Source organism: Mchenga conophoros, linkage group LG14 (assembly GCF_057382185.1).
Source record: "Mchenga conophoros isolate Kocher_MC1m ecotype Shallow Benthic linkage group LG14, M_conophoros_male_GT1.1, whole genome shotgun sequence".
Lineage (NCBI taxonomy): Eukaryota > Metazoa > Chordata > Actinopteri > Cichliformes > Cichlidae > Mchenga > Mchenga conophoros.
Window position 1 is genome coordinate 9,595,224 of NC_140539.1, and position 22,136 is coordinate 9,617,359.

The following is a 22,136-nucleotide window of genomic DNA, read 5'->3' on the forward strand; positions in this document are numbered from 1 at the left end:
CTAATTGGTTACCTACCTGCTAGCTGTGGGCCACAATCGTGCGGTGATCCATCTTCATTCAGTGTCTCCTGAATAATACATTCAACCTAATGGTACAATACACACACACACACACACACATATTTTACAGTTGAGTAATTAAAAAGCAGCAGACTGATGGATGAAATTCAAAAATAAAGTCTTGTTCCTCACCTTTGCATCATTAAGGGGTGAGATTACTGGCCGGCTTCCCACTGAAACACAAACACAGACAGAGACGCAGAGTGAACACGGTGAGGCACGGAGGGACAATTGGACTAAAAATCAATGTAATCAGCAGTTTTCTATCAGTAAAAGGAGCTGAAACCTTGCACCACAGATGAAGTAGTTTGTTTACTTTCCAACCGTTTGCTCTGTGCGAGCGTAGGTGGAGCTGTTCCCTTGTTAATGTGCTTAACTCCCAGTCCCCCCTTCTCTCTCGCACTCCAGGATGCAGTCGTTCCCAGAAGCTTTAGCTCACAAGGTCGTTTCCCACCCGGGTTAAATCAGTCACCAATACCACACAAGCCAGCCAGTCATTAAAGGCACACTAAGCTGCTCTGCTGGTGCCTTTTCCTCACGGTGATACACTGCATCTAGCGAGGACCAAGAATCCATGTTCATCCTGCAGCCTGCAACCCTCTCCTTCATTATTGCGCGCCGGGAGCGAGGACTGTTTGAAGTGTGAGACGTGATGCTGCTCAGTTCCAGCAGCTTTATTCACTCTTTGTTTACAAATGTCATCGCACATGTTAACTTTACTTTACAAGATTGTTTTTTGTTTTTTTTAGTGGTACTTTGCCATCACAATTATGAAGAAAATCATGCATAAATAAAGGCAAATATCATCAAGTCTGGGCCCCTGACATAAAAAGGGAAAAATAAATAAGTTTTTAACTGTCATAATATTTTTTGACTGACTTAAAATGCCTAATGAGCGTGTACTTCTATTAGCATGAAGTGCATTTTTCTTCCAAAACCACCACTGCCAAGCATACCACACTAACAGTGCCACCCAAAATACACAAAGGAGAATTTCTCTAAGGAAGTTTCTAAGGAATTACTCACATCTACAAAAAATATATATATCTCTGAGTCACATAATGGAAATCAACAGTTGTTTTGTTTTCTTAGTGTTTCTCATCAGCTTATTTATTAAAACCACTTCACTTTGATTGTGTCTATCAGCTAACAACAACGGTTTTGTTTGAAAGACTCCATAAAGGTTCACTTCATCAAACATGACTTCAAATGTTATGTATTCACAAATAATTATAAATAATAAAAGACACTGAGGAAAATTAAAGCTCTGACTTTTATCTGGGCTCTGTGGGATCGCAGCCCGATCAGTGCAGGATCAATACGGGACCAGCTGATACCACTGGTGCCCCCTCGCAGACACGTGAGCTGCCTACAGTTTGGCCTTTTAACAGTCTGCATGTCCATGTGATGACGAAGTGTGTGTGTGCAAGCTGGGACACCCCAGCACCATAATTATCACCGTGATCTGGCTTTATTTCGGCTTGTCCGCTCAGAAATGAATACATCACGTGTCCAAGTCAAATTAGTGGAGTACACGAGCTGCTCAACAAGCCCCCAAATGTCTGTCTGCATCAGGAATAGGTGCATTTATTATGGGGGGGGTTGAAGGATGCGCAATATGGAGTGTTGGCTTTGACAGATGTGGAGCGGCAGTTGCATTATGCAGTATTTTATATCCATTTTAATGTAATAATAGATTTGGTTGTATAGTGTTAGGGTGGGGTTATTGCCCTCACACACTGCGACACAACTCTAACCCACAGCTTGTAGTATCCTCTATAGGTTACTGACAGAGCTGTGCGCCCCTGCAGACACGCGCGTGTGTGTGTGAAGCACACTCCCCCCAGATTATAATTGATTACGCTGGCTCTCGCAGCGGCTGGCGCGTGCAGCTGAGCATCACGCGCACGTGTGCGCTGTTCCGCTCACCTGCGCGCGGAGCTTTTTCCATTTGGATTAGTAGCGGACAAAGCCGGGAATCCCTAAACACTGAAATACTCCTCTGTGTGTGAAATGTGTCTACGGGCAGAAGCAGCATCGCCCCACAGGCACACAAACACAAAGGTGGGCGCACAACAAATTATGTAACAACGCTCCTGTTTAGCCTATTAGTCTTAAACCCCTGCGGATTCCGCCATTAGGTTAGCATAAAGCGCCAGTCTGCGCCACAAAGTAGCGCTAAAACGCGTTTATTGTGTGTGTTTCTATCACAAAGCCGGCTCCATGGCGGTAAAAAGAGTAGCTGAGGTAGTAGCGTGTAAAGAACTGGGTCGTCTTCGGCTTAGCTTGCCAATTTTTTGCCGCCACTTCACACTAAAAGCGCCCTGCATGCACACAGTGTGTGTGTTTAATGGATGTGATGAATGCTTACCTCCGACGGCAGCCCAGAGAAACACCGCGGTTATCAGAATTCCCATAGGATCCGGAAAGTGAGGCTCCTGCAGGAGATAACCTTGAAATAACGGGCTGGATCTTCTTCACACACCCGCCGAGCGAGGTGGAGCCGAGCCGCGGAGCACAGTCCTCTGTGTGTGTGTGTGTGTGTGTCAGGTGACCGATTAAAGCCCAGACCGGTGCCAGAGAATCAGGTTGACGTCCTGTACTTAGCAAAGAATATTTGCGCATCAACTCTGATAACAGTAGGGGCATGCAGCTCTCCTTGGAGTCAAGTGAAAATAAATTAACTTAAACTGCGCTCTGTTTAAACCCCAGCCAACAAGCTCTTCAATGACACTATTAGGATAACACTTTGATTGCAGGCTCCCTGTAGGCTCCATCACCTCCTCTAGCTGCTGCTCAATTATTTTAGCAGATCACTTTGAAACAGCTGGTAATGTAAGGCACATTAACAGGTCTGTATGTCACCTTTGGGAGTTATTAAATATCCAACTGCAAGCTCCCTCCTTCAAAGGCACATAGTGTGTTTTTGTTGTAGAGCTAATCCATCTACAAGGTCTATATATGCAGCCCCCTGAAAAAAAACCCAAAGTAACGATATTGGAGATATACACACTTTTTATTGCTTTTTTCTTATTGTTCCTCTAATTATCCAGACAAAAGACACCAGTTTCATTACATTAGACAAAGGAATGAATCTATTTACAGTGGTCTTCTTTCAAACACTGACAAACTTAATTCACTCTCAACGTTTTTTATGTCTTTTGAGGGACACGGTCAATCAACCAATCCACTTGCATTAAATAAACAAACAGTTATTTATTTATGTAGACGATGGCTTCTGTTTAGAGTGTTGAACTTGTGTTAGTGTCATCTAATTTTAGGAGCCGGCCTTGGTGGTGGGTAGCGCTGATTGGGTCCGATGTATTTCAGTGGAGTGTACTTTGGCTTCTCAATCACTTCCAGACTCAAGTAAGGCTGCAGGGCTCGGGGAACACGTATTGTTCCCTCCTGGTGAGAGAACGTAAGGAAGTATAGTCTTAGTTTCAAAACTTCTTGAAAACATATGAGAAAAAAGAGCTAGACTTTATCAATTCCTGTGAAAAACTAAATACACCCTCACTACTTCTATAAGAATTAACAGCCAGTTGGTGTTATTCAAATGCACTTAATTAATTGATTATCATTGAGTGCGAGTACCTTTACAAAAAGCAGAACTTTGGGACTTTGCTGGTCTGGAGCATTCAGGTGTGTGTTAACACGTGCTACAACCTTCCTAAGAGTGGACATCCCAGCAAATTTACCTCAAATGTTGGCTGTGCAATGCTCCGAGAAGTTTAATGGTTAAAGTTCATGATGGCACAATTATACAAGTACGGATTGTTTGGAAGTGTTGAAAGGAGAAAGCCTCTGATGTAGAAACAGAGCATGGCAGCATGAGTTAGGTTTGAAAAGCTTCAAGATTTCAAGAACAAGTCCTCTGTGAAAACGTAAAACCACGCACAGCCTATCAGCACCAACACAATGATCCAAACACAGCAGCAAATCAAAAGAACAGCTGAAAACGAAAAAAGAAAAAAAAAAATCAACCTGCTACAACGGCGAAAATGTTTAGCTCAGGTATATGCGATGTCAAGGTATCCATCTTTTACTACAGTCTAGATCAGTAGTTTTAAACTTAAAATATCTGTGGGCCACTTCTGTCATCTCGTGTGAGGGACACTTTAGTGTTCAAGTAGTACAAAAAAAAAACAATCACAAAAACACCCACAAATATTTCCAAAAATGTCGTGTTTTGTTTGTTTTTTGAAATTTCACATTTTGTATAACAAGACAAAACTGCTAAAGTGAGCACAATTATTGTTCTCACTCTTAACTAACTGAAGCCTTTCACTGAACTACCAAATGAACAAACTGGCCAGACACGTGCCAGCACTTCTGCTATAATTTTGTTTGTATTTACCGAAATAAAAATGCAGACCTAAGTGTACACATTCGTTTTGGACTACGAGTGAAAATTGTTTTCTTTACAAATAACTCTCTCACTGAACTAACACACCCAATCCCTCATCACGTTTGTACTCTCTGCTCATATTGCCTTCCTATTAAGTCATTTTTTCCTTTTTAAAGAACTTATTGTAGCATTGCACTCAACAACAAACAAATCCTCCCTAACAAAAAAGTAACTTCACGTCAATATAAAGTAGGGGTGATGTGGGCCGCTAGTTTGAGACCCCTGGTATAGAGCCTGAACGTGACAGCTCAGTGGGTTTTAGAAAAAATTTAAAGATCCTTGATCTTGAAGTTCACCTGTACCATTCAACCTCAACCTGACTCGGTTGCCGTTTCCACTGCTGCAGTGAGACTTGCCTTTTACAACTTCTAACCCTTCTGTGGCTCTGTGTGCTGATTCAGAATTACAAAACAAATTATTCTTTGCAAACACAAACTGTCTTGTGGCACATAGAGTCACCAGCTTTCTTTACACTCAGTAAAGAAGTTGTCTCTCTCCCAGCAGCCTCAACTTTCCTTTGTTGTTCCACTGTGGCGTGTGCACGGGGCGCATTACTGCAGACAGCTGCTGTAACTAGGTCGAGTAAAATTTATTTAGAACCTCACGTGTATGTGCAAAGTCCCAGAAAAAAATGTTTGGAAGGCTAGGATGTGAGTTTGACAGAAGTGATTTAGAGAAACATGAATCACAACAGTCACAACACCACAAATATTACACATTATACACTGTGTTAGGTAGATGAGCTGACGTTTTATTATGAGAAACATGAGGGGAATATACTACAGAACTGTCTTTCATAATAATGTGGGGGAAAAAACTAATGTGGGGGGGAAAAAAATGCTGCTGGTGTCTTACTTTGGTTTGGTGCGTCTCTAGGATGGCGATTACTGTTCGGGGGATTGCACACGCTGTGGCGTTCACCTAGGATGAGGAAGAAAACATAGATTACGGAGGTGGTATATCTAACCAGCAGCAATATACAGCAGTGCAGCATCATCTGCAGTCTTACTGTGTGGGCGTACTGCAGACTGCCGTCCTCTCTCTCATACAGGATGTTGAGGCGTCTACTCTGGTAGTCTGTGCAGTTGGACGCACTGGAAACCTGAGATACAGAGGATATAAAATGAGCAACAATTATAAAAACCAGTCCGTAAATTTATTCATGCAGGAGTGGTGTGAGTCGCTATTGACTGTACAAACTGAAAGCTTCTTGATTAGAAATAGAAATGAGGTAACTGGAAGTAAGTAGGTAAATGGGTAATATTTATATAACAGGGCTGACCTCTCCATAGCTGTTTCTCCCAGGCATCCAGGCTTCAATGTCATACTTTCTGTGTGCCGGAGGGCCAAGTTCCTCTGTCGGCATGTCTAGCACTCTGAAGAAGAAAATAGTCACAGGTAAGGGTCAGATCTCAACATGTGAGGGATGTGTAAAGTGAAAGTAGTGCTGCATTTTCTGTAGACATTGGGTGACTTGAGCTTTAAATCTACTTTTTTTCTGTTTCACTTCAAATTCAAGACAGAACAGGGTTCAACCAAACTCACTGCTTTATGACTACATGGGATTGTCAGCCTGTCAATGAGCACTTTAGAAGCATTTCTCCCCAGACTCGACCCCTTGGATATAAAAAGTCATCATTCTATCCTTTTAGACACATGTGTACCGTTGAAACGCAGCTCACCTGTTCATATTTGAATGGCCAAAAATGTGACTGACAAATCCTAATCGGGTCACTTTCCAGTCGAAGTTGAAGGTTTGTTTTGTTTTTTTGCTTTTGTTTTTTTCAGAAGTACTGAAATTATTCCAAGCTTTACCGAGAAGAAGAGGGACGAGGTCATAATGTCACCAGTCACCAACACATGTGACCTGGTTCTAGCCATACATGTCCTTTCCACAACATTACCTCCACCATGTTTTACAGATGATGTGTTATGCTTCTGATCATGAGCCATTTCTCTCCTCCTCCATACTTTTCTTAAACACCATTTTGGTTTCATTTGTCCACTGATTTTTTTTCCAGAACTGTTGAGGCTCTTTCAAATGATTTCTGGCAAAGCTGGCCAGTGCAATCCTTCTTTTAAAGGATGTACCAGTTTCTTATATCTGATAGGTTTCTTTTGGCTTTACAGCCTAATGGACTTTTCCACTTTCAATGGAAAAATCTCAATTTCTTTGGACCTCATATTGAGATTTCCAGTGAACTAATGGAATAATAAGGGTGCAAACCTCACCTGGCCAAGAAAACTAAACACTACCACGCTAATAATGGCCAGAAAACATTTATGGCCCCAATATGTTCATTGTGTTGCGCACTGAATTTGACATCACATCCTGTCTTGCTTCAGCCAGTCATGCACATCTTGATCTTTGTAACGTAGCCAGCTGTGCCATGGCCACTGCAGCTGAGTTGAAGAGACTAGTGTAGGATCTTGTCAGTCTATACTGCCATTTTAATGATATACCAGTACAGAAGCTCAGAGACACACGGATATACAGACGTTGGAACAGAAAGCCTGAGTTTGTAGTGGGAAAAAACAAAAAACACTGGACAAATTGTTGGCTTCTGTTTTTGAGTTCTTCTCCTCCTATATCAGCACTTATGTGGCAATATTGTCTGAGTGGCGACACCTAGTGTTCAGAAAAATACTGCAGCGTCTTAATGTTGGGATATAAATACAAGTGACTGTGAGATGATGTTGTGGAACAAAGCGACCATTGTAGTGGGTATACAGAGCCACAGAAACACGGAAAACAGTGTTTACACATCAACACTAAAAATACCTTTACACTTAATATTTTATATCTTTGGTCTTTTGTTATTATGCTCAGCTTTCCATCTTTCCTCACTACACAAAACTATTTCTTACAACCAGTGCAAGCATTCTCTGAGAGAAAACGGGGAGGCGCATCGACATTTTTGCATTTCAGAATATTTCCACAATATCATTTTGTCCGAGCTGAGGACACAGCTGAGGAGACAGTAAGACTGTGTGTGTGTGTGTGTGTGTGTGTGTGTGTGTGTGTGTGTGTGTTGACCTGTAGTGCAGTTCCAGTGCAGAAAACATCTCTTTTTGCAGACTGACAAACTCCTGCAGCAGCTGCGAGCTTTCTTCTCCTGTCTCGTCTGCCGTCACTCCAAACATCTCCACCTGCACAGACGCACATAGAAGCAAGCAGCCGCACAAGCAAATAACCACTTACATTATCATTGGTTTGTCCATGTACAGCAAATGTACACATTAAACTTCTGTGTGGCTTCTGACCTTATTGAAATGATGAACTCTGTAGAGCCCCCATGTCTCTCTGCCTGTGTCGGTCTCCGCTCTGTAGCAGGTGCTGCTGCACACCGTCCTGCACACAGACACGACAGCATCGCATTACGTGTAATTATTCCATATATCTCAAAGTAAGAGGTGGGGTGTACCTCACCTGACAGGAAGGTCCTTCGAGTTCACTGCATGATCCATGAAATAGCCTGAGGGAAGAGATACAAATGGATGCATCCAGTTTACACATTACCACCCCTCTCCAGATTAAAGAAACGCAACTAAACATACAGAGATCCACGAGAGCTTTTCTTTACTGAAACCTGACTACTGATAAGTTGATGGACAGCAAGACACACGACATCTCAATTCAGCAATCGATCGAATACAGGATTGCTGTTGGGACTAAGCAAACTTCTCTCAGTTACTACACTCGATAGCTGTAGGCTTACTAAACAATACAACACACTGTTGCTGTATTGATACACAACCAGCTGGTTATTTGAAACTGTGAGGAAATGGAAAAAGAAGCTTTACCTGCCACCCCAACCTCTCCAGTTCCAGCCAGGTTGAGGTCTGGGAAACGTGCAGGGTCCAGTGAGTAGACTTGTGAGCTGTGGGCATTGGGCTGCATCCCACAACCCTCCTGGAGGTGGGTCAAATCAGAGAGCAGAGTGAGATTATCTGTGGCTGTGCCCAGTTACTTCAACGAAAATTTATATATAACTGCAAAACAATTCATTTAGAATAATTTAAATTTAAATTGTTTGAAAAATGAGCTGAAAAATGAGATTAATGCAGATGTGCTAGCACCAAAAGTGAGTCAATCCCCAAAGACTCCCATGTTAAAATGCTCAACTTTGCTACAGATATGAATATGTTTACGGCCTGGTTTTGAAAAATGGTTTTCATCTCTATGGCTAATTACAAAGGTTATGACAAGGTAGCCATGTGAATGTATCTGACTCAGTCATTTTCATTTTATTAAGGCTTTAAGTTGGGGGCATAGCCACTTTGAGTGACAGGTGAGTGCCTACTCAGCAGCAAAACTGAGCTCCTAAACTGTGCTTATATCTGGCAAACAATAAACTCAAATTAAAGCCTTAAAATGAGGCTGAAAGACAAGACTACACAGAATAGTGAGTGTCTTGATGGATGAGGCCATCCTTTATGTATAGTGTATGACAAAAGTATTTTATTGTGACTTTAGAAACCTGAGCTTTGGTACTCACAAACACTGCACCCTTCAGCATATCAGGCACAACCATGGGAATGAAGCCCTGTAGGAGTCAAAGGAGGAATCCATGTTTGGCATGTCTAGATATTATATATATATATATATAGATATAATAATACACACTACTAACATTAATTATCCGGGGATCACATCAAATGACCAAACACACATACCCGTCGCTGTAGCGTGTCAAGGGCAAAGTTCTGGAGTGCAGCTTGAAGTCTGGCCCCGGCTCCTCGAAGATAGTAGGACCTGTGGCCTGAGACATGAGCTAGATGCCTGCAGCAGTGGGCAGAGGAAATGTGAATAGCGCAGTTTATTTAAATTAAAGTAGCTTGTACTGTATATTAGACAGTGTTATAGTGGACATACAGTACAGTGAAGGACTGTAAACAACAACCAGTCATCTTCACCTCTGCCTGATGAGTCCTAACTCTTCCCCCAGCTCTACATGTCCTTTGGGCTTAAAGTCAAACTCTGTACCAGAAACACACACAAACGTTTGTGTCAGCATTCATTAAAAAAAATATTAGGTAATCAATTTAAAGTTTAGAAATCTGCACTTCTCATCTCATTAGTCACCTGGTTTCTGTCCCACGAGCTCCACCACCCTTGCCTGGTTCTCATCTCCTATTGGCTGGAAAGAGCAAGAGAAACTTATGCTTAGTGACTTGAGCTTCACAGTAAATCTCTCCCAAGCAGCTCAGGACAAAGTAGTGTGTGTGCATAGTGTATCCTGACCACATCAGGGTGTGTAGTGTTGGGCAGCCTGAGTGCTCGGCCATAGTGTTCCTCATCCAGCTCGGTCTCTTTGTGGTACAGATGATTGAGTCTATTGCGGATCTCTCTGCCCTTCTGAAGAGCTTGGTTGTACTCTGGAAGCTAAAGAATAGAAAAGAGCAAAGACTCAGAAGTGGTGCCACATGAGATTTATTATAGGTCAAAAACACAGGGGAGTAGGAAGGTTAACTGACTCAGTAACAAAAGAGACAAGGTTCTGAAGTGAAACTTACATTGGCGAGGGCTTTCTTGTCCTCCTTTGTCTGTGAGGAAAAGATCAGTTAGGTCACAGAAATCTACTCTCTGACAACAACAAAAACCTCAAAGCAGAGTAAATGATGACGCAAACCTCGATAGAAACTGAAGTTCATTCTGGTTATAATGTTTAGAGCTGTAATAACTATTTCTCACCACTAGTGCTCTGACTATATCACTGATGCGCCGCTTCTCTTCCTCCAGCTCAGAGATTTCTGTCTTTACTGCCTGGAGCTCCTGCCACACACACACCTAAAAGGTAGACAATCAGGATGATCGAGTCAAAAGCAAGCACATTAGACAGCAGTGATAATAAGCAGGTGTACATATGTAAAAACACTGAGAACCGATCAGTCAAATTTAACACAGTTGATCTAATTTTAAACAACTGCTTTGTTTTTTGTTTCCCAGATGATTTCATGGTAGGATATCTTATTTACAGTCACAAGTATTCAGACCAAAGACGTCACTTTTTATTATGGTAAGTAGTGTAGTTTTAAGGTCAGTCAGCATGACTAGACATTTTTGTCAATTTTTAGATCCAGGCAAGATTTGCAGTGCCGTCCATAATGTTAGGGGAAAAGACTGGGTTTTTTTCTGCCTCTGTACACCACCACCACAGTGGATTGCAAATCAGGGAATCAAGATGCAATTTAAGTGCAGACTTTCAGCTTTAATTCTCAGGGTTATAAAAGATTTTGTATGAAATCTTTACACATCTATGTATCAGTGGGAGTTTGTGGCATCACACGTTTGGAGCGAATCATGTCCCAGTTACATTTTAAGCAAATGCATGTGGAGGCTTATTGTAAAAACAGATTTTTCAGTGAAGCGATAACACCCAGAAAAACTTTAGAAAATAGTGACATAGGATAAAATTATGGTGTTTTAATGCCACAAACAGTACTTAATTAGTAACTAAAACCGCTTACAATTTTCCTCACATCGTCCCCTCGCAGGTCCCCTTTCCTGCTCTCTACATTCGCTATGACTTTGTCAGTCTCCTCACACACAGCTCTCATGTCCAGCTCAGGCTTGTCACTGTAGCCTTCACGGACATGCTCGTACAAACGACTCCGGACTCCATGCGACAAGCGATGCGGGACAAATACATTTACGCTATGCACTGGACACTGTCTGGCTACCGGCTTTAGCACAGCAGCTGCAAAAACCCCAACTTTAGCGACCATGCCGATGCAGGTCGCCATGTTTGTCTCTTTAGCTGAGGATGCGTTCATGGAGGTATAGGAACAATCAACGCCGTATTCTGTTTAGGCTCTTGCTCAACTGAAGTTTCTCGTGGTTATCAATGTGTCCCGAACATTTGAGGCAATGTTTGTGTATTTCATTATTATTTTCATTGTTATTATTATTATTAATATTTTTGATTTATGATAAATTTATATTTTTAGGTGTCAGTTTAACTAGGTAGCGCTAGTTCTGGCTGTTAAAAAGTCCGTATCTTCCATGAATGCAGCATGAATGCGGAAACCAGTGTTACCGCAGCTAGAAACCAAATAAATTTTTGTAAACAATTAAATTTGGAAGAGAGAGAGAAACGAGTAGTTATTTAACGCAACTTTTGTCACAGAGGAGGAGCAGGATTTATTTTTTTTAAATCCAGTAACAGGAAACGGCTCATCCTCCCCAAACAATCGTCACGGGGCAAAGGTCAGCCAATCAGATGAACGGAAGTTTACCGTTGCGGTAATCCGGTTCAGAGACGACAAGTGCGGCCGACAGGAGCTGAACTCAGTCACAATTTTCAGCTCCGTGAGCCCTAAAAGCTGCAGTTATTACCGGCTAACCACCGAGCTGAGCGTCTGTGTACACTGCCATGGTGGACTGATGTGTGTAACGACGAGACGCGTTTGCACAGGAGGAGATTTTTTTTCTTTTTTTAAGCTAGTTTGTACCTCCAGTTGGTGATGGTGTACACAGGGCTGGATGAGTAGCCTGACGAGCAACGAGTAGCCTGACGCCTCTTCACCGCAGGCCGGGACAAGTGTTTCAGCTGAGTCCGGAGGACCAAGACAACCAAATGCTTCCAAGTTTTTGACAATAAACGAGGTACTTGGATACAGTCGGTCTGCTCCAAACTGCCTCACCAGTTCCTGCTGAAAGTGAGACCCAACCAGCTTTCACGGTGGAAACGAGAAGAAGAGCAAAGGTAAATGAAAGCTAAAAAAAATCCCCCATCACAGCCTCTATGAGCAGTGTGCTTTGGAATTTTTAAAACTCCACCTTTTATGGCAAGTATCACACATGTGATATTAAAATCAACGAGTTTCTTAACATGCACTGTATTGCAATGCTCTCATAATGTGTGGCTAGGAAAGCATACCTTTTTCTGCCAGTGATTTGGAGGTAGGTGCTATCTGGGCCATGTGTCCACAGTCTCTGGGTATAATGATGGTCCTTGGATGCATAAAGATCAGCCTGTTCTGTGTTTGCTGATGTTAAATGCATAATGCATGTGTATAATTCTCTGCTTGTGTCCACACCTTCAGATGAATGCTGTGCGGGGGGGCACAGTCACCTGGCGTCCCCAGCCGTGGCAGGACGGAGACGGGGGCGGAGGGGAGCCTCTGTCAGACAGCGACTCAGAGGAGGAGGACTTCCCCGATGACAGCACCACCCCGCTGGGGGACTACATAACTCATGGTGGGACATTAGAAAATGACAAGGCTGGGGTTTCTCTATTCCTGCACAACATTGGGCTGATCTTACCTTCTGTTGCCACTCTCTCATTCCTCCCACCTCTTTCTTCTCTGTCTTTCAGGACTGAAGCAACTCCTGGATGCTCAGCAGCTGTGTGATGTTACCCTCCTTGTTGAAGGAAAGAAGTTCATGTGTCACAGGTATGATTGCCATATGTTACAGGGTATGGAGATGCAAGGGTCTAATTCCCTGACAATAAGTAATTATTGACAATATTGGGAATAAATAAGCATGTTGATGCATGTTTTCCTGTGTTGGAGCCCTGACTTTGGTGAACAGGACCCTATCTCAGATGATAAAACCTATATAATATCCTTCATATCTTAAGTCTGAAGTACAGTTTGCCTCCACAGCATGACTTCTCTTTTCCACCTTTGACGTACTGAGTGTGTGGGCTCATCCATAAAACAGTAGAACAGCAATGTGCATCTCGGCCACTGTATTCAAGGTGATGATGCAACATGGTGGTTTCCACAAACCAGTGCCTGCCCCTGTGTATTTACAGTTTTTGTAGTAATTACACACTATCAATATGTAATTATGAGAGCAATATCAGAGGAACGTTGTCTTCACTGTGTAGTGTACCACTGCACATGGTTGAAATGACAATAAAGCTACTTGACTATTCCTTTTTCCCTTTTTTTTTCTTTAGTAAACTCAAAAACATGACTTGAAGAGCTTTGAACACTGAAAGACTGCAAAATTGATTTTCTAGCACTGACAAATAAATGTCCCTTTTATTTATACGCTCTGGTCCTTAGGTTTTTAGACAGTGTTATAGTTTTTGTCATTTTACCTCTGTATGCCACCACAGTGGATTTTAAATCAAACCATCAGTAAATAATTTACTTGGAGTGCAGACATTTAGCTTTAGTTGGAAAATTAAGGAGCAGTACAAGGTGAGACCTGTTCTCTGTCATTTTGTAACAATTTTCAGTAGTTTTCAGAGGTTCAGAGGAATTGAGATGAGATGCCTGACATTTAGAATCCATGGATGTCACCAAATGTTGTGTTTCCTCCAGTGAGGTGTTTGTTTTTGGGTCTCTCTGCATTCAGTTTTGTATTTAGTAACTAAATAGCTGCTCTGTTGAGTTAGGATCAAGTGACTGACTTGGACATTGAACAATCTCACATTTTTCTTGCCTTAAGAAACTCTTGGGTTGTCTTTTTGCTTTGGGTCATTATCTATTTGTAGTTCGAAGCTTTGTCCATTCATGCTTGCAGAATTTGTCTGAATCTGAGAAGGGAGTGTAGCTCTGTGCTCATCGTGATAGCTTTCTTGATTTGGATTGACACAGCTTTGAAACTTTGTATTAAAGTGAACAGCTACAGCTCTTTTATCGCCTTAAAATGCTGTGGAATAGCAAGAGAACCAGCCTCTGAAAAAGAGAGCTATGAGCAGGTCTAGATTATTGTGATTTTTATATAATGATGCAAGTGACTTTGAAAGAGTGTGCATTGGTGCTCATCTACTGATGAGCTGAGAAGAGCCTTTTACTAAGGCAGCTCATCTGGCACACTAGAAAAAGAGACAAAAGTCACATCTGCATTATGTTTGAAATTCCAGTGTGATTCACAGCAGTGTCATTTCCCAATGTTTTTGTGCTTTCCAAAGCTATCACAACCACCATTGCCTCAAGGACAGAAGAAGATAAAAAGCCACATGTTATAATGTGTAGTTCTGCATGAAAATTTCCCGTCAGTCAACTGCATGCATTTGTTAGCACTGATACCCGTGGTTTAGAGTGATATGTAAGAGAAGACAGGGCAGCTTGTCCTTCGGGAAAATGGTCTGCTTGGAAGAATAGTTATTGCAGTAGGGTTGAAGTGCAGAAACTCGCCATTAAAAGACGTGCAATGGAAACTTCAGTGTTACAAAAACTGTAAAGGCACAGGTTTAGGAGTGGAGTATAGGAACTTACCAGATGAGTCATCCGTTGCTATATTCTGAATAAGAGCACCAGTGTGTGTGATGAAAAGAAAGAAAACAGTTCAAGCCTGAAATTTTTAAAGCTCTGTAATGCTTTTGGGAGGTATTTGTCCTGTTAGATCGGGGATGTCAAACTCATTTTACACCATGGGCCACATACAACTGACTTTAAGCTTGAGTGGGCTGGACCAGAAACTCCCCTTTCAGTCAGTGGACAGAAGTGTAAATACAGTTTAATCCCTGAGATATCGCAACGTAAAAAAAATAACAGTAATTTCAAACGTATGTCTCTGTTTTTCTACATGTTTCTATAGGCACTATGACTGTTTGTGCTAATATAAGATTACATAAAATTACAGACTGTCTTGTAATTATGCAACATCAAAGTTTCAGTTTTGTTAAGGAATTTATTTATTTTTTGTGTGCATCTATGGATCCATTGTATAAAACCTAAATTTGTACAGTAACAGGAAGTTTTCTTAATTGTTTATTTGTTACATTTTGTTGTGGTTCACTTTAATGTCTCACCCATCTACTTCTTCTTTTCTTTTGACTCTCCCTCGACTTCTCTTTGCCATCAGAGTCCTTTTAGCAGCCGTGAGTCCGTACTTTCGGGCCATGTTCACCAGCCCGCTGGTGGAGTCTCGCCTCACAGAGATCCGGCTTGAGGAAGTGACGCCATCTGTCATGGAAACCATCATCCAGTTTGTGTACACTGGGGAGGCTGGGCTCTCCCTGGATACAGCTGAGGATCTGTTTGTGGCTGCCAACCGGCTTCAGGTCATGCCCCTCCAGGACCTGTGCTCCAGGTAAAGTTAATATCCTCAGTAATTAGATGTTACAGTTCAAGTGGCTACGTTTTTACTTTGACTTTAGATTGTAATTAAAATAAAACCTATTCTGTTTTCTAGATGAAGATGGCAATTAAATCATCTTGTGTCATTCCCTTTTTCTCTTCTTCTGTTTTTCTTTGACATTTTTCTGCTTTTTTTTTCTCACTTTAAATGCTTCAGGTTTCTTTTTGAGCACCTCTCAGTGGACAACTGCCTGGGGATGTACTCTCTGGCTCGCTCTCACCATGACCAGCTCCTGCTGCGTGCCTCCCTGCGACTGGTAGCCCAGCACTTTCCCCGGGTGGCCCGCCAGAAAGACTTCCTCCTGCTCGACCACGGCACCTTAGGCAGTCTTCTGAGCTCCGACCGTCTGGGCGTGGACTCGGAGGCAGAGGTATATGATGCGGCACGCCGCTGGGCAGAGCACCAGCCTTTGGATCGCTACGCTCACATGCCGGCGCTGCTTCACCACCTGCGCCCCGGGCTGTTGTCCCAGGAAGAGAGCCGAAGACTGAGTCAAGAACTGGGGCCAGCAGCAGCAGGAGAAGGCCTCGGCGGGCCTCTCAGACCACGAGAGGGAATGTTTGAGAAAAAGATTGTCTGTGTGGACCTGACGCCTCGGGAAGATGAGTATTTAGCTGCAAGAGACTACACGGTGGACTGCTTTGATCCTCGGACAGGGAAGTGGGAGAAGCTAGCACCACTCGGCTCACTTGTCAGTCCTGGCTGCACAGCTGTGGGCGACAGGCTTTTTGTAGCTGGTGGGATCCTGCGGACCGGCTCTGTGTCTGCAGCCGTGCATGAATACGATGCTGTGTTGGACCGCTGGATAGAGCAGCCTTCGATGGTCCAGCCCCGGGCCATGCTAGGCCTCCTTGGATGTGGAGAGTCACTCTATGCTTTGGGTGGCAGCAACCGCTCAGCTCTCCTGGACTCCAGTGAGACTCTGGACCTGACCACACTTCAGTGGAGTCCTGGGCCTCGGCTACCGCTTCCCCTGCGCGCCTTTGCCTGTGCAGCACTACGTGGAAGACTTTACCTCCTGGGTGGAACCACACTTGAACAGAACCGAGCTGTGGTCCACTCAGGCGTGCTTATTTATCACACCCTGACAGACTGCTGGACACGTGTGGCACTAGATTCAGGTGCCACCTGCCTCGCTGGAGGAGTAGCAGTGCGAGGTGGAGTGTGCGCCATTGGGGGATACATGAGGGATACCACCAAGTTCCTGGATGGTAACTACACCAACCTGGAGACTTTGGACGCTACAGGCCGTGTGCTGTTTTTCAGAGAAGGCAGAGGGTCAGGGGTGGAGAGGGAGGTGACTGGGGGAGGGGTGCTGGTCAGCGCAGAGCAGCGAGGGGGAGCGGGTGGCGGAAGTGACCGAGCTCCAAGCCCCGTCGTTTTTCCGGGGTTGCCTCGGCGGATTGCAGCAGGGGGTGTGGCCAGGTGGAAAAGACGGATTTATGTGTTGGGAGGGGAAAATGGCTCGCGCTTTTACGACAGCGTGTACTGTTGGAAACCCGGCTGGCGCAGCTGGGTTCAGAGACGGGAAAAACTTCCGGGAGATACCGGAGGCGTGAGCCAGTTTGGGTGCACCACTCTAAAATTCCCTAAAAAACACATCCTGTCCAGACTCAGACTAGCCAAAGAAAACTGCAAGAAGCCCTCTGACTAGCTGAGCAGGAAGCAGTGAGACTGAAGTGAGGGTCATAGACACAGATTTACTCCAAGGAGAATCAGCTCCTCCATGGCTTCTTGAAATGTTGAATTTTAAAATGAAGTCACGTGGAAAATAGCATTTTATACTATCTGAGTTCAGCCACCAAGCAGGCCTAGAATAGACCGGATCATCTGAAAGTGTCACAGATACATCAGTAGTCAAACAGGCAGTAGGTAGAGGCAGAAACTGGGGAAAAGTCAGGCAACGTGCACCTGAATGTAACTGAATCCACTGTTTGTCCTCTATAACCCAGAAAAGGGCCTTCACTTGATTGAAGTGTGATGTTATTTTAAGCTTTTTTTTTGCTGTTGTAATAACTCTAAATTTGTGGATTTTCTTTGGACGCATTTAGTTTAGACACAAGGATACTGGCACATTCCTGTTCACTTTATTTCCCTAAATCTTTTTTATTGCTCTCCTGATCTCAGCCTGCAAAAGCCCTTTGATACTGCAATTTACAGCACACAAAACCTGACTGGATGGGAAATGTATTGTAGAAAGTTTTAGAATAACTGTATTTATAGAGCATCTTTGAAAAAAATCAAGAAATAATGGGTGTTGAAAGAAAGAAAGAGAAGAAATGAGCCCATAAATCATTGAGGTGATTGTAAAATAGATAATGGACTTTCTATAGCCTTTGTAGTGTTGCATTCCTGAAGACAGGAATACAGAAAGTAATGTAATGTAAGAAGAGCATGGATATGAGTTTCTAAGTTTTCTGTGAGTTGAAAGGATTTTTGATGGTGCAAGAAACAAGAGTGAAGAACAGACTGGACCTGGTAAACAATGCTTGATGTCAAAGATGACACGCACACATCTGGGAGTCATTTCAATAAATTGTGTGTGGAGGTTTTTGTTGTTTTCACAGATTCATTTTGATCCCAGGTTACAAAACTACATTAAACAGCTTTTCTAATGGCTCCAGCCCTCCCCCCCCCCCCCCCCTTTTTTTCTTTTTTTTTTAGATCAACAATATCAAGAAATTTGTGGTTGATAAAACTTTGAATAACAAGCTGATATGTTTCTTTTTTCATCTGACATAAATCATTTGGCACTGATATCTGAAAGCCATGGTACTTGCCGAGATGCCAATATTAGTCAACAAGGCCATTACAGCAATGAAAGGCCAATTCACCTTGTTTTTTTTATGAGTTCTGATAACTTATTATATGATAACTTATTCACTGTAGATATCTTAATTCTAATCATTTACGGCTATTTAAGTTCATTGTTTTTAATTTATTACATATTCCCTATCGTGGCCCTGCTGTATTATCTTAACAACCTCCACATGTGAGCATGATTGGGATAAATATTCTAGACAAAGAGTGTGTAACCTAACAGAAGTGAATTTCCTGGTAATTCTGACTAATACGTTTTTAAAAAAAAGTTTTATATTTGTCTGAAACCCCAATGTTATCCTTTACACTAAGCTTTGAGCAACCCTTCAAGTCACTCCCTGTATGAACCTAGACTCTTTTAGCTCCGCCCACTTTACGCCAGCTTTCTTCTGAGTGGCTGCCCAGAATAGGAATAGGAAAACAAAAACAAGACGTGATAGCTATGGCAGCAAGTCCCGGATGAGCTTCGGGGAACCGAATGATCCAAGATCACGCGAAATCGTCAACAATCAAATCCAGCTAACTTACTTAGCGAGGTACGAAGAACGGGCCCCAGGTCACATTGTAACCAGTACATGTATTCCAGAAAGTAATGATGAGAACAATATGTCCCCTTTAAAAGTGTTTTGGTTAGAAAACACTCGAGTGGGAGAAACGGAAAAAATGAAAGACTGTATTAACACATTCAGTGAGTTCTTTTAATCAGCTGAAGGAAACTAACTTTGTAGTTAATGTGATATCTAAACCCCTCTTAGAATTTGACCTTCAGTATCCTTGTGTCTAGACTCTGTTACATATCTTCCCTCCATCTTGAAGCCAGTTCAGTCTCTGCTTGATTCAGCAGACACGTGAAGCTTCAGCCGTAGGACTTTGAATGTACTTGGCATGGAGGTTATGGACTATCTAAACACACATTGAGTAGCATTGCACCTTATTTATTTATTTTTTTAAAGTATTTTAAGTCTTTTGTTGTTTCTAAACATTTGTGTTGAGACTGCACTTCCTGGATGTCCTGTAGGTCTGCTCAGAAATGATCTGCTGTGACTCTAAAACGCACTAATAATTATTCAGATGCCACAGAGATTAGGTCACGGTCAGGTTTTGTTTTGTTTCATTCTAAATCCGCTTTTCTCCACTTTCCACTGATAAATAATTTCAGAATCCAAAGTCAAACCGTCCTCTTATCGTTCCAGTTGAAAATGTTGCGCTAATAGTTTCTCCTTCAATGTTGGAAAAGTGGAATTTCTCCAATTTTCCCAGCTCGCTTCACAGGCAGCAAGTTATTTCTAGTGGCCATAGTGACTTCCTAGGCTGTGCATCCCCATTAAATACTGTGGTCTTTATTTTATGTAGTGCATACTAAATGATACTTTGCTTACTCTAATTTATTCTTGCTTTATATTTGTTAAATACATGGACGTGAGCTGAGTTTCAGGATTCCCTTTTCCTCTTCACTGCTGATAATCAGTCCAGTTTGGATAAGAATTATTCCAAGTGCTTTGTTGGTACAGGGGATTCCATATGTTTTTGGGAAATGACAAAATTTTAATATATTTGCCACCTTCTTTGCCGTAAGTTTGTACAACACCACAGTGGATCATTTTCTGTCACTTATCAAATTCAGGGTTGCGGTTGGGCTGGAGCCAATCCTAGCTGTCATAGGTGAAGAGGTGCAGTACACCCTGGATGCAAATTCAGTCTATTGCAGGGCTGACACATAGACAGACAACCTTTCACATCTACAGGCTATTTAAAAAAAAAAAAAAAAAGGACACCAGTTAACCTTTGAACTGTGGGAGGAAGACAGAGTATCCGGAGGGAACCCACACAGATACTGGAAGAACATGCACACACAGAAAGGCCACAGATTGGATTTGAACCCAGGACCTTTTTGCCGTGAGGCTAATCACTGCACCACTTACCACTCTTGAAGTGCAGACTTTCAGCTTTAATTCAAGGTGTATATTGTGTCTGAGTGTAATGATAGTTTTTTTTTAATACTTGGATAAAATCCTTTGCAGTCAATGACTTCTTAAAGTCTAGAACTCATGGAGAACCAATGCTGTATTTCCTCCTTTGAGATGCTCTGCCTTTCAAGAACATCCCATTTCTTTGCCTTTAGGATGTCTTGAGTTGCCTTTGCAGTTTGCTTTGGCTCATTATCCGTTTGCACGGTCCCATCAGTTCTTCTGTATTTGTCTGGGCAGAGAGTACAGCTCTATACACGTCATAGGTCATCCTGCTGCTTCTGTTAGCAGTCACATGAGCTATAATGATGAGTCGCCCAGTTTCACTGCCAAGCCATACATGCCAATACCATAACGCTGCCTCCATGTTTTTCATATAATGTGGTGAGCTGTTAATCTCGGAAGTTCATCCTGGTTAACCAGGCTCTTTTAGATGATGTCCAGTCTGACTTTGTAGTTGTTGAGCATAACCAGTGGTTCACAACTTGTTGAAAACCTTCTGTATTTCCATTCATGGAGAGGTCTCTTCATACACAAAACTCCTCATGAGTGGCCTTGACTTGATTAGATGTTGTGAAGTTGTTTTGCTTAATCATGGAAATAATTCAACATGAACTTAAGTTGTCTTCTGGGTTCTTTCAGGCCTTTTGGTGTTGCTGGTTCAGATTGTTGAATTTGTTCACTCCTAACTTTTTTTTTTCCTTTTAATTAGTCATGGAACCACATCAACTGCCATAACCCTGCTTTTTAAGTCAGTTGTCCAGTTACTTTTGAGCCTCTGGAAATGGGGAACTGCGTATAAAAGCAGCTGTAATTCCTAAACATTTAATGCAATACTTTTATTAAACCCCTTGAGTTGTAGCTGGAAATCTGCACTTTAATCACGTTGATGGTTTAAAATCCACTCTAGTACTGTGCTGAAGCAAAACTACAAAAAAAAATGCCATTCCACAAAAACTTATGCACCCGATGTTTCACTTTTGCTTCTTCCTGCCTTTCACTGAGCCACTGCCATTAGCTGAAATATGACCGCCAGTAGATTGGCAGCTTTCTCTTCTCCCTCAGGTGAGGTCAGTCCAACCTGGTGTTGAAGTTTCACGGAAGAGCTGGTAATGCGAGTCTCTCATGATGAGACCGTAATGGTCTCTGCTCACGGTTTGCCATTTTAGACATTTGATATGGAAGAATTCATACCAGTGTGTGTCTGACCAGTGAGGGTTTCTTTGTTTGTTTTGTGTTTCCAGAAAACTCCACACTACACTGCCTGTTAATTATTTCCCCTGACTTGCTCTGAGCTGTCGCCCCGGAAATGTCAGACGAACTGATTTCCTCTCCCTCGGTGTGCTTACAGCTTGTGTGACATGTGAAAAGTGACTGTACGCATGCATGTTTTCTATGCTGAGGCGTAAATGTGTTCTACACAAGCTTTTCGCACACATCCAGGGCTCACATGCCGTGCGCCCATTCAAAGAAGCTGCCCTAATTTGTATTACTTAATGACATTTGTGAACTGGAAGGCAAATGGATGCTTCAATGGAAGCAGTGCTATCAAATGAATAAAGGACTTTTTTGCTTTTGTGTTTTGTGACTGTGACTTTTTTGACATGCCAGAACCTTTTATGTTGACTTGGTCACAATGATTTGCAATAATCATATTTTTATCATTGTTTAGTGAACCGTTGACCAAAATAAGGAAAAGTACCCATCTTTACTGGTAACATTACGGGTTGTTGTGGGAATAAAAGATGCAGGACATGCATAAAGTGGGTAATTGTGCATGTAAAATATTAATTCAATCCAGTGGAGCTACTTAACTCAAGGCATGTTTTTC

The 22,136-nt window shown here is 42.4% G+C and overlaps 3 protein-coding genes across 3 annotated transcripts in view; 1 reads left to right on the plus strand and 2 right to left on the minus strand.

The window, feature by feature from the left end:
• The window catches only part of LOC146559244 (uncharacterized), a 6,556-nt gene extending 3,899 nt beyond the window's left edge, over positions 1 to 2,657 (minus strand). The window contains exons 1-3 of the mRNA XM_085245098.1: positions 2,432 to 2,657; positions 193 to 233; positions 17 to 86 (exon numbers count right to left, since the gene is read on the minus strand). Coding sequence (XP_085101224.1) covers positions 17 to 86; positions 193 to 233; positions 2,432 to 2,477 — 157 coding nt within the window. The 5' untranslated portion in view covers positions 2,478 to 2,657. The remainder of the gene's footprint in view (positions 1 to 16; positions 87 to 192; positions 234 to 2,431) is intronic.
• Positions 2,658 to 3,064: 407 nt separating this feature from the next.
• Positions 3,065 to 11,237, minus strand: sars2 (seryl-tRNA synthetase 2, mitochondrial). The gene is made up of 16 exons (XM_085245085.1): positions 10,943 to 11,237; positions 10,167 to 10,262; positions 9,989 to 10,018; positions 9,717 to 9,857; positions 9,558 to 9,612; positions 9,389 to 9,452; positions 9,149 to 9,254; positions 8,971 to 9,018; positions 8,276 to 8,384; positions 7,902 to 7,947; positions 7,736 to 7,823; positions 7,509 to 7,621; positions 5,754 to 5,847; positions 5,481 to 5,573; positions 5,327 to 5,392; positions 3,065 to 3,468 (listed from the first exon to the last, which is right to left on the minus strand). The coding sequence occupies exons 1-16, from the start codon at positions 11,216 to 11,218 to the stop codon at positions 3,328 to 3,330; spliced, it is 1,566 nt and encodes a 521-aa protein (XP_085101211.1). The 5' UTR covers positions 11,219 to 11,237; the 3' UTR covers positions 3,065 to 3,327.
• A 489-nt stretch (positions 11,238 to 11,726) lies between these two features.
• LOC146559246 (kelch repeat and BTB domain-containing protein 8) lies at positions 11,727 to 21,880 on the plus strand. Its single transcript, XM_085245084.1, has 5 exons — positions 11,727 to 12,180; positions 12,521 to 12,674; positions 12,793 to 12,871; positions 15,243 to 15,470; positions 15,675 to 21,880. Exons 2-5 carry the CDS (start codon positions 12,521 to 12,523, stop codon positions 17,170 to 17,172), a joined length of 1,959 nt encoding a protein of 652 aa, XP_085101210.1. The 5' UTR covers positions 11,727 to 12,180; the 3' UTR covers positions 17,173 to 21,880.
• The last annotated feature ends 256 nt before the right edge of the window (positions 21,881 to 22,136 follow it).